Source organism: Mastigoproctus giganteus, chromosome 5, assembly GCF_048544385.1.
Source record: "Mastigoproctus giganteus isolate SK-2022 chromosome 5, ASM4854438v1, whole genome shotgun sequence".
Lineage (NCBI taxonomy): Eukaryota > Metazoa > Arthropoda > Arachnida > Uropygi > Thelyphonidae > Mastigoproctus > Mastigoproctus giganteus.
The window spans coordinates 108997037-109010230 of NC_143579.1; the positions used below are offsets into that span (position 1 = coordinate 108997037).

A 13194-nucleotide genomic window follows, 5' to 3' on the forward strand; every position below is an offset into this window, starting at 1 on the left:
TGTAAGGTACATTGTTGTCATGCGGCAACAGAGGTTTCCCCCCTCCCCCATCTCCGCGTTGCTTTCTTTGTGGGTGTCCCAGTTTCCTGGGAACGCCAGAGGTTTAAAGGTGTGTGGGTATTGTATCTGTATAATGTTGTATAGCGTTGTTCATCTGGTCATTTAGCCGCTTTGACCCTGGTGGAGAGCCCAGCGTTGCCCTACCTTCGCCCCGTGGCGGCAGACTAGGAACCCAGTACACTTAAGTTACTCTGGCAGGTCCTGCCGCGTAATTTCCTGAGATTTCAGCCGCTAGGATCTTAAAAAAAACCCTTATGTACACATATAAGAACATACGTAACACCATACTCGTATCTGGCCATTTCACAGAGATCTGTGTTCATCACAGTGTACCAAGGCGGAGTTGAACTAACGTTTAGGTGCCGCCGAACATAAGACACAACACATGTCTACACGTCTTGGATAATAATACGTTACCTATGTTGTTGTAGCAGCAGCATTTCGGGAAGGCCCATACCTGTATCAGTAGAACGACGTTCCATGCCATACTGTTCACGTGGTGATGACCAGTGTGAGGACATGAGCTTCGAAAACTTGAACTGGTCAGCCCTAACCTCAATTCTAACTTCTTGAATGATATGGATCGTCGGGTGTCCGTGAAGACAAATTGCCCAAAAATGAAGAGCTGAACTGGTCAAGCTTTGAAAGCTAATGGCGAAAAATATCGGTGGGCCTTTTCAAAAACTGGTGAAGAGCGTTCCACGAAAACTAGAGGCTGTCATAAAGGCTAAGGGTTTCAATAAACGTTATTAGTTTTTCTGTAATAAAGGTTATTTGGAGATATCCGGATATTAATGGTAGAGCAGTGTAATATATGGCAGGATATGTCTGATTTGTAGATGAGCCACAAGAAATTTCTTGGAGTTAGAAGGGCTTTATTATTAAAAAGTTGAGAAACGTCACTATAGAAAAATTACTGTGGTAGTTATGTCTGATAGTTAACAAAGTGAAATAGCTTGTAATATAACTGACGCAAGAGAATAACAACACAGAATAGTTCTGAAATTTCCTCCAACTTAAAAAAAAAAAAAACCTAAACCATTTAAACTATAGTTCCCAACCAAGGAAAGATGTTTAAACACACTGATCCTTTGTTATCAGAACGCTCTAAAGTTCAAGACAAAAAAAAAAAAAAAAAGCTAAGTGATTAGGACGTTGCTAGAAGTACAAGTGCCTCGTACTAATCATAGCCATCATTGTCTGCGTTAGCAAATGTTATCGAAAGATAAAGCACTCTTAATCAAACTTTATTACAAAAATAATGATAATATAATTTTTAATAAAGCTGTTAAGCTTTTAAGCTATTTTGTGCCACCTCAGTTCTCTGAGGATTTTAAGGGGGCCTTTGACACACTGTGGTAGCAAAGTGCCCTCGAGAGTTCCCAGGAGGCCCAGGTTTCCATGCCTATCTATAATATCCTGAAGGGTTATTTCTCAACCGCCACGTCAGAGTCTCATCTGACTTCGAAGAGATTACTCGCAGTATTTCTAGGGTGCTCACAAGGGTCCATTCTTGGGCCCCTGTGCTGGAACTTTGTTTTTGACAAATGGCTCTCTAAATCCTTTGATAATGTCAAACGTGGCTGCCTATGATAACGATCTGACTATCATTATTAATGGAAAATCCAAAAAAAGCCTGGAAGACACAGCCAATTATGTCATAAAAAACTTTATAAATGGACATGCATTCATAAATTGCAAATATCGACTGCTAAAACTAGCCAAATGTTACTCAAGGGCAAACTGGATCCTGAACGTTCGCCATCCATTAAATATAATGGACTCCCTATTCACTATAACTCCTCTGTTAAGTATCTTGGTATTTGACGATTGAGGAAGCTTCCTGAAACGTGTCAAATATATATAAGAAAAAGGTAAGATATTGATTATCAGACTAAGACAAGTTAAAAAACAGGATTGGGGTACTAAAGCTCACACACTCAGACTGTATTACAATTGCATCTTTCTAGCAATCGTTTTGTATAACGCTGGTGCTTGGGGTTACCCCGAAAATAAAGTTATCTATAATAAAACAACTTCTGCAAGCACAACGAGTTGCCCTTCTGCTCATGTCTCGCGCCTGTAAAACCACTTCCACTCTCCAGGTGTTGCTGGGCCGACTTCCTATTCACTTCGAGGTATCGATATCTCTTGTATCATCTAAGAAGACGATATCCTGCGACTATCAGTGGTATTACCCTGAATCTTGACGAAAATTTCTCTGTTGAAAAGAAGAGGATCAAGATTGCACTTTAACAACCTGTGGCGACAGGAATGGTCTAATTCCCACATTGCTGCTACTAGAAGCTACTTTCCTGTTACCAGAGAATTCCAGAAGAAGGAATTGTTCTGGTTGTCTCCAAACCTTTTTGCCACATTTCTTCTCACTGAACATGGGAGTCTGAATTTTAAACTCTACGTTTGGTCTATCTGATACTCCTTATTGTCATTGTGGAGCCGCTGAGACTGCGGATCATGTGCTTTTTGGGTGTCCTTCGTACTGTGACTTAAGACGTGAGCTACATATTGCTATTCCCAACTTTTCTCCAGATCATAAGGAACCCATTGTTCAATCTAAAGAAGTTTTTATCTTATTTAATACCTTCACAAATAAGGCCTTCAAAAGAAGAGATGTTATACGTTCTACGCAACCTTCAAACTAACAGTGAGATATTTCTTGTTTAATTCAAATTAAGTCTCATATTACTGTAAAAGAACTTTCACTATTGGAAGCACCTAACTTCTTACTGGGAACTTTAATTTCTTTAAAGCCTCAATTAAGACTTTCCTTGCTGCTGTGCTTTGGTTTAAGTACTTCAGTTTTCTCCTGTTTAGTTAAAATGTAATTTATGTACATAATTGACATGTTATCTTTTGCCTTCTTCTTGGCTTGTATCTATATGTATACATGCACACATATCTATAACTGTTTATACATTTGTTTAGTATATATTCTAGCTTTTAATTATGTTAGGTATGGTATATCTGGTATGTACATTGATGTTTCATGGTTTCCTTTATTAAATCCTGCTCATTAATACACATTATCTTATTAAGATCTTGTATACTATTTAATTCTGTATAGAATCAAACTATGTATTTTATGCCTTGTTCTCTGTACAAGTTAGAGAAGAGGTATCAGTTGTATAAATCACTGAAGTTACAAAAGCTGTGCATGTTTCTGAAGATGTATTAGTTTCTCGCACAAGTTAGCATGTTTATGTTCCTTATTTTCTGTATGGTTTAAATCACCTTGCTTCATAATAATATGCTGTTTTCCGTAAGGTTATGTTCACATGTTCTGTGGCATTACATGCTGATATTTCCCTGTTTATGTTGATATACATGTTGTTGTTCTTAGTTATATATCGTTGCTGTTTAGTTGATCTGATTGAGGTGTATAATGCCTTGAATGGGTTGAGCACGCTGAATTCTGATGGGATTCTTCCATTTGCTCAGATTACGAACCTAAGGAGGCATAAATTCAAGTTGAGGAAAGACAGTTGTAGAATAGACGTGCGGGTGGTTAATTGCTGGAATAAACTTCCATCTGTCATTGTGGAAGTTGACAGCTTAAATAAATTCAAGGAGGAACTGGACAAACTTTTAGAGGGAATGGTTGTGTGACTAATTTTTTTTTAAATTTTTTATTTATTTATTTTTATTTGGCTGATGATATAGATATAAGCTTATACGCTTGCATCACATGCCTCTATTACTATTTATATTATTGAAAAACACTCTAGAATCGTCTACAATCCTCTATAATAATAAAACAATACTCCCACTTTCTAGAATCATCTACCACATTCTACCATTTCAGGAGTCTTCTACACCTTTCTGTACTATCTGCGAATATTGTAGAAATTTCTTAAATATTATTTAAGTTTTTTTTTTTATTTTTATCATAATGCAAAATATTTTAACAAAAATTGGTAAACAAGTTGGTCCTATTTTAATAAAAACTTTGAAAATGAAGAAATAAATGATTCCAAATTGTTCGGCGGAACGTATTTCATTTTTTTTTTTTTTTATTCATTTGTTGATTGGTGGACCCCAGGGTTTCCTCCATTAGCCGCAGTTTAACATCATGAGGAGATTGCAGAGTGACTATTTAACTAACAAAACTATCTGCAGAACAATCAACAATATCTGTAGTTCTATATAAAATTTCAAACAGGTTAACACTCATAAAATACAAGGATCACCTTAAGTAAACAACTAAACTAGCTAGATGGCCAGTAGAATGGCTAAAATACAAAGGGTACTAGGAAAGTTTTGCAATATGACGCAACAATGAATCACAGGAAGCTGCTTGTTGCTGCATGTTGAGACATGTCCATACGTGCATAATAGTCGCCGTGCCAAGTCGATGAGCTCAGTTATTCATTAGTAGTGAGAGTGTAAAGTGCTTGCGATGGCATCGTGGTCACGAAATGAGATAAGGACAGTTTTGCGGTATAATTCCGTGCGTGGTTTAACCATAGACCAGTGCTTAAGAAGAAATGACTCTTGCACTAGATGATGATTGTGCACATCGTACAACGATATTCAGGTGGTATAGAGAATTCCAAAGGGTAAATTTCACTCTGGAGGATTCTGAGAGGCCGGGAAGGCCACGAACATCAGTTACGGAGGAAAACGTTACTGCTGTGAGGGTAATGCTTGACGAAAACAGGCGAGTGACCTACCAACAGATAGAGGATACTTTGGGCCTAAATGCCCCAGCAATTCGTTCGATTCTGCAAGATCATTTGCACGTGAAGAAACTTTGTTCTCTCTGGGTGCCGCATCAACTGACTGAAGAGCAGATGACACGACGTGTGACTTGGTGCCGGGAGATGTTAAAAAAGTTTGATAAGGGACAATCTCGGTATGTGAACAACATCGTGACAGGTGACGAGACTTGGCTGTACTATTACGATCTGCCGACCAAGGCTCAAAACAAAGTTTGGGTCTTTGATGATGACGACACACCCGTAATTGTCAGAAAATCCCGATCTGTAAAGAAGAAAATGATAGCTGTATTTTTCAAATCGAGTGGAATTGTGGAATGTGTCGTTTTGGACACGCAGAAGACAGTCACAGCTAAGTGGTATACTGAACAATGCCTGCCTAAAGTCATTGGATCTATGAAGAACCTGCGGCCAAAGTCAAGAATGGACACCTGGTACCTCCATCACGAAAATGCTCCAGCTCACCGCGCCAAAGCCTGCACCGAATATTTGACCACGACAGGACTGAAACTTCTCGAGCACCCTCCCTACAGGCCAGACCTTGCTCCCTGCGACTTTGCACTGTTCCCGCATGTGAAAATGAAGCTAAAAGGGAGGCGGTTTTCCAGTGATGAGGACCTTCTACGGGCTTGGGACAACGAGTGTGCTTTACTCCCTAGTGAAACTTGGCAGAACTGGTTTAAAGATTGGTTTCGGAGGATGGAGAGGTGTATTGAATGTAGAGGAAATTACTTTGAAAAAATTAAATAAACAAAGCTGTATTGCAAAACTTTCCTAGTACCCTTTGTATATTTAAATACATCTTCAGGTCGAACACAAGGTAGAGCAAGAAGTTAGAGATAGAGTATGTTACTCAAATCTCAATAACAACTTTATCACAACAATCTCAGTGTGATTAGACATCAGAACATCAAAGCTAATTAAACATAACCGTCAAATACATTATCAATGCATATACAGCACAATTAATTTGTTTCACTCAAACTTTACACAAAAGGCATAAGGCTACAGTAATAATAACAGTGACATTACCAGCAGAATAAGTTACTGTACCAAAAGAATGATTGATCTTAGGATTAAGACATTAAGTAACAGCAGAGGAACTACGTCATCCTCCAACTAATACCCAGGAATTTAAAACTGAACCTTCGACTTGCAACTTCCAGAAGTGAAAGTTTCCAAATAAAAGACTCACTTATGTTTTCCAAAATGAAAGTTCATAAGAAAGCAGGCATTAATGATTACACATATTTGACACTTAATCCAGTTAGGGCATAAGCTAGACCAACCAAACAATATACACTGTACACTATACAAATATACATTAAGTCCAGCTCTCAGGGACTAATAACAATTACAAATACACCATATTCCTCCGGCTTCCAACAAGGTGAAAGTTCACAAGCACGGGTTTCCCAAGCAGTAAGTTAAAACCAAAACGATCAACAACAATACAATATTTACACTATAAAAAATTACATAATTTATAACAGATATGGTAGAATATTTGCAATATTCTAACAATTACCAGTTATAAAACAGACTTTCTTGTGACTTCCAGACTAGGTGAAAGTTCACAAGCACATCAATTCCATAATAACAATCTATTCCACTGAGAGCAAAAGTGCATAGCGGATCATAGGCGGAACGTATATAAGTAATGTCAGTGCGTGCAGTGGTAAACTGCTATACCGCCACGTACGCGACTTTGAAGATTTGAAGAAGGGGAGTGTCAAAAATTGAAAAGGGCCGACTCTGTTGGCTTAGAATGGGAGGAACAGAATTTGTAGTATCGCTTCTGCATTAGTGTTAGACTGCAAAAACTGAAGGCGAAAACTTAAATTTTCTAACTTATTAAACGAAGGTGAAAAAAAAAAAAAAGACAGTAATATCTTTTTTTTTTTTTTTTTTTTTTCCTCTCATTTGTGATTTTTTTTTTTTCCCCCAGATGGAAGAGTTGGATTCGCAATACCATATAAAAGTAATCCTTCCCGTGTTATAGTCAGCCGTGATAAACAATTTCTGGATGTAGATCTGAAGAAAAAGGAAGTGAAAGTATTAGCCGAAGTAGATAAAGATTTCAACACAAGGATCAATGACGGAAAATGCGATGCAACAGGACGAGCATGGGCAGGTATGCTGAATGTTTATTTTCTACACAACATGCTATAAAATAGTTCGGGTTATCTACAAGGGTTGAGGGGAAAATTAGTGGCAACCAAGTCAAAACACATTTTACTGCATTAGCAGAGAGAGAGAGAGAGCACCATCTGTGTGTCTCTCCCTCTTCCGGTAGTTGCCGATCCGTTTGGTTTCGAATTTCACAAATCACTATGATATTCACCATGCCTATGGGGGCAACTCATTCTAGTGATCAACAACTCGCTGGCGGCTAAAGTAAAATTCGTATAATGCAGTCTAAAATTTTTCCACCTGAGCTTGAATTTGTCCCCTGGTTATGTCCCACTGAAACCGTGAAATTTTCACTTTAATTTCACCCTCTCAAGATTTATTCGTATCTCTTCGAATAAGGAGACTCTCTCTCTCTCTCTCTCATTGTATGGGAGAGGGTACACTTGTCAATCCTATCAGATATACTACCCGTCATTAAACCTTTTCAAGGAGCTTGTCTTTTTTTATTTTCTTATTTTTTTTTAAGGTATGGTCTCCATACCTGGACACAGTAGTATTCTAATTGCAGTATAAGAGCTGACTAGCACAATGGAATTATAAACTATTTCTACAAGAAATTAATCGACAAATCAAGGATGATACCACAATCCCTTCTTTATGGCTGTCTGAAAACGCAGAAATTCATGTCTGTCTGAAAGGAAATTCTCGAATCCCTTTCTTCCTCTACTATTTAATCAACTTTTCCAAGTGTAAAAATCTTTCAAGATTTCTCAAGAATAAAAATCTTGTATCCCTCGCAATAAAACAGTTTTCATTTACCTGACCATCCATGTGACTACCAAAACCATCCTGAAGGAGCGCTGGTTAGAAAGAATTCAAAGGACAACCAGATTTGTATGAAAAACGGCTAAGAAGGTGCGGACTGCAAAGTTTGACAACTAAGCATCTTAGGGGGGCCCTGCTAGAGGTATATAAAGCCCGGAGGGAAGTATACTTTCACTGGTAAGAGAAGCAAGAACTAATGTGCAAAAATATAAAATTTTGTGGAATAACAGAAGGCTGATCTCATGAAGTTTACGTTCTTACAAAAAGAGTACAAAACGTGCACGCGCTTTGAGTGACTGAGGCTCAAGATCGCATGACTGCTAAATACGGTACAATGTTCTTGCATTCTCTTATCATATGAACTCCTTTAACTTTATGTGGTCGTCCCGAAATATAAACGAATTTATTTTAATTTCTCATTGTAAATAATTGCCTGCTACAGTGATCGGCTGAGAGTTTGATAGAGTTTAAAGCGAAACTGAACTACACTTTTTGGCAGAGGAGGGCATGAGTGATTGAGAAAATGTTCCATTTTCTCTATTTGGCAGGATGCAGGAAGAATCCACTTCCTTGCATCATTTAGCAATTCTATTGCCCCGACAGAAAACCATTTCTGTCTATATGATTCTATATTGCTCCCACGAATTTTCTACCAATGCAGCCATGTTGCCACTGACTGATCTCCAATTACCCACTTTTGCTCGTAGAATCTCCTTTTCCAGATTGGCATATCTCCCCAAGTCTAATGAAGCTGTTATGATTAATTAATGGTTTAACATATTCCTTACTATTTCCCTCAGAATGTCCTCGCAGGTAGCAAAGTGATTATAATCACCAACCTTCTTACACCGTGTAGAAAAGAACGGTGTTTGTTCGAATCTTGTCAATGATACGGGAACTTTTATGGGTCTGCTCCACACCATGGATGAATCTGTCGGTCTCAATCGAAGATAGCAAGGTGGTGTGTGCTTTTTTTTTTTCCTCCTCCAGAATCTTTTTTTTTTTTTGTCCAGCAAAACCGACCAGAAAACATGCACAATTTACGGACATAATACATATGAGTACACTGAGTGGGCAGAAATCATGGGATACCTACCTAGTAATGGGCAGGCCCACCTTTCCGCCCGGATAAAGGCAGTCACACAGCGAACCATTAAGTACACTAGTTCAAGAAATCGTTCAACAGGTATTTACATCCATGTTTGCTGCACGGCTGTCCACAATTCTGTCGCATTCCTGGTGGAGGATCCGAAGCTCGAACGGACCTTTCCACAGCATCCCAAATATGCTCCACAGGGTTCACGTCCGATGAACGGGCAGGTTATTCCATGGTGGTAAAATCTGCGGAATGTTCTTCGAACCATGTTCTAGTCACCACGGCTCTATGGGGAGGCACATTTTCTGCTGGAAGAGTCCATTGCCCTGTGGGTGCACGATGACCATTAAGGGATACAGATGGTCTGCAAGGATGGACACGTAACGTGGACCGTTCAGAGATGTGCCTTGATACCAGAGGGCCCAACGTGTGCCAGTTAAACACACCCCAGACCATTTGCGACCGTCCACCTGCCTGAATAGTTACTTGTTGATATGACGGGTGCATAGCTTCGTGCGGTTTCTGCCAGATACGCACCCTCCTGTCTGCTCGAAATAACTGGAAACGGGACTTATCGGACCAGGAGACCCGTCTCCAATATCCGAGGTCCAGTGCCGATGTTCTTTTGCCCAGTTGAGGCGTCGAGTCCTGTGTCGTTGTGTTAGCAATGGGACTCTGGTGGGTCGGCGGCTCCCATAACCTATTGCAGCTAATGATCGCCTGTTGGTGGAGACATTTCTCGCACCTCCTTCGTTGAAGTAGGCGATGTTTTTGTGCCACTGTCGAAACGTTTTGTGCTGAAAAAATGCGAGACGGACGTCGATGGCCACGTGCATCCACCACCTTTCTCCGTCCATAGCGCTATCCAAGATGAGATGTTATTTCAGAAGTGGCATGTTTCCAATACACTCTTGATACTGTCGAACGAGGACAGTGCAATTTTGCACCACCTTCGTGATAGCGAGACCCATTCGTCGGGCTCCTACTATCATTCCTCTTGAAAAAGTCGATTAACTCACGATGTTTATCCATACTGACATCGAATTACCGTCTACGTGAATGCAGTCATGCAGTGTGCCTATATAACAAGCGATGGGTTCGTCCACTAGTGAGAGAGGTGACAACGTCGTGTTGCACAGGAACCAGGTATCACATGAATTCTTTCCTTTCAGTGTATAAACATACTTTTTTTCTACTATTTTCTTACATAGTGCAATTAAATGGAAGAACTCTCAAGTATATTGATATAACGTGAATAAATTCAAATATTCGTATTAAATTTAATTACAACGGTAAAGTACCTTGAAAGGACAATTCATGGGATACCTGGTTCCTGCTCAATGCGACGCTGTGACCCCCTCTTGCTAGTGGACAAACCCACCGCTTGGCAGGTATATAGGTACACTGCATTCACGTAGACAGTAATTCGATGTCAGTATGGATAAACGTCGTGAGTTAACCCACGTTGAAAGAGGGATGATAGTAGGTACCCAACGCATGGGTCACTCTATCCCGGAGATGGTACAGAAATTGCACTCTCCCCGTTCAACAGTATCAATAGTGTATTGTTTCAGCCGATCGGAGAGGGACAGTGACACAAATCACCGCCGACTTCAACGAGGGAGGTGTGTGCCTGAAGCGTCTGCACCAATGCCATCAGGCGATCATTAGCTACATTGGATTATTGGAGCCGCCGACCCCCCCCCCCTCCCAAGTCCCATTGCTAAACCATGACACAGGACTCTACACTTCAACTGGGCGAAAGAACATTGGCACTGGACCTCGGATGATTGGAGACAGGTCTCCTGGTCCAATGAGTCCCGTTTCCAGTTATTTCGAGCGAACGGGAGGGTGCATATCTGGCGGAACCGCACGAAGCTATGCAACCGTCATGTCGACAAGATGTTGTTGTTGTTGTTATTTGGTTTTTATGAGCATTAGCAACTAAGGCCATATTGCTCCTTGTCGACAAGAACTGTTCAGGCAGGTAGACGGTCGGCAATGGTCTAGGGCTTGTTAAACTGGCGCATGTTGGGCCCTCTGGCACATCTAGACGCATCTCTGAACAATCCAGGTTGTGTGTTCATCCTTTCAGACCATGTGCATCCCTTCATGGTCATCGTAAACCCACAGGGCAATGGACTCTTCCAGCAGGACAATGCCCCTCTCCCACAGAGTCATGGTGACTAGAACATGGTTCCGTTGCATTCCACCTAGGAATGCAACGGAATTATGGACAGTGGTGCAGCAAGCATTGATGGATGGAAATACCTGTGGAACGCTCTCGTGAACTAGTGGACTCAATGCCTCGGCGTGTGACTGCCCTTATCCGGGCGAAAGGTAGCCTACCCGTTACTAGGTAGGTATCCCATGATTTCTGTCCACTCAGTGTATTTCACTATTTCTTTTATGAATTTGGGTGCTGAACCAAACAATATCATTGGCAAATTGAAGGTTATGTTTTGCGATACATAATATGTAACTGCGTACCAATACTGTGCTATAAGAATCTGCAATATTCGTATCAGTTGGGTGTCCCCCCAACTGATACGAATGACGTCGAAAACGAGTCAAGTTTGACTCGTTTTCGACTCATTCTGCTATGTTTGTGTAAGTTTTGCAGAGCATATGAAACTATTTTGGAATGCCTATGGGTGATCAAGACAAGCTGTAAGCGTCTCATTTCTGCTGTGGTAATTGCATTTCAGCATCACAGGGATGGCTCGGTCATAGTAGTAAGTTTATGCATTTTGCTAAACCTCGAATGAAGAGAATCCAGAAAATTCCAGTTTTCTATGGTGGATATATCAGTCTGAAAAGTCTGCGGTTCGAAAAATTTTAGTGCATCCATAGCATCTTCTGTTGCTCTGGTGCCACACAATGAAAACTTATCAAAACACAATCCGCCTTCCAGAGAATGTATCTGTGAACAGGATAACTGAGATTACACCTCAAAGGTCCATTCAAGTAATGGGGAAACATTTTTTCTCTTAATCAGCAAGAATTGGATGACTTAGTGAGGAACTTGGGTTCAATGCAGAACTCCTGACATCTTGTTTAAAAGAATGGAATCTAACATCCCAGCAAGATTTCCACATAAAGATAACGACATACCACTTACGTATACTTTACACCGTTGCAGATTCCCTGTACTGATCTTTTGACGGGTCTTTATGAAGAAATTTGCATATCATAATCCTGAAAAATGGCGTGTTTTCATAAATGGTTGAAGTAAATGTTTTAAAGTTGTGTTTCTTCACAGTGGGAATATACCCACTGTGATTCCCGTCGAGCACTCTATTCATATTAAAGAGGACTATGGAGAGGTGAAGCATGTGTTAGAAAAGATCAAGTACGACCATTATAGATGGGATGCGCGTGGTGATTTCAAAGCGCTGTGGTTCTTTCTGGGTTTGCAAGGTAGGTTCATTAAGTTCCCTTGCTTTCTGTGACAGCAGGCCAGATTAGTCAGGAACCGAGTTGCCATCCTGGGTGCAAACAACGTAGTAAACAATCCCCTGGTCCCAAGGAACCATCTTATTTCCACCACTCCATATCAAGCTGGAACTAACAATATGTTAAATCATTGAATCCTAAATGCGATACCTTCAAGCATATACAATTTGTTTCCAAAACTGCCTGATTCAAAAGTAAACGGTGGCATATTACTGGTGTACAAGTTAAGCAGATGTTGGCTTTACAATAACTGGGAGACAAAACGAATGATGCTGAGTGAAATTCCCGGTAGTCGCATTATTTTGTAGTAAATGTCTTTGTTGATAACATTAACAGTAAAAATTACAAAACACTGGTTGTCACGTTAATTGAAAATTACGGCAAATGGGATGCAGAATGTCAGTCAAGTTCCATTACATGCATTAGCCTGAATTTTTATAGACCAAATCTGAGATAGTGGAGCATGGGGAGAGAGAGTTCACCAGTATATTCAGTTAATGTAGAAGAGATATTAAGGAAGGAGATGAAGCTATGATGGAATAATGTATGTGGTTCTTGGTTCGGATGACATAGGTTACAAAAATAAGGATCTTCAAACGTACATTATATTAAGGAATTTTTTTGTTGTTTTTGATAAATTCGAGGAAGGTTTAACTTTTCAATTTCCAATTTTTTAGCTAAAAGTTAAACATTTTTAATAAACCTGATTAGTATTATTGCATGTTTACTTTTCTTTCATTTCTGATGATTGATGCTATTGCAAAAACTAAGGTTATGACTGGAATCAGCATAACCAAATTCATAGTGCTCTCTGCATTTTCATATGGGGGGCTAGCGTTTAGTAACCTTAGAAATTAGCATTAGCATTAGTAGAGGCATTTGATGCAA

The 13194-nt window shown here is 39.9% G+C and overlaps 1 protein-coding gene across 1 annotated transcript in view; it reads left to right on the top strand.

Moving 5' to 3' along the window:
* The window catches only part of LOC150085627 (regucalcin-like), a 54578-nt gene that overhangs the window by 15665 nt on the left and 25719 nt on the right, over positions 1 to 13194 (top strand). The window contains exon 2 of the mRNA XM_090374623.1: positions 6745 to 6930. Within this exon, the coding sequence (XP_090230749.1) occupies positions 6745 to 6930 (186 nt within the window). The remainder of the gene's footprint in view (positions 1 to 6744; positions 6931 to 13194) is intronic.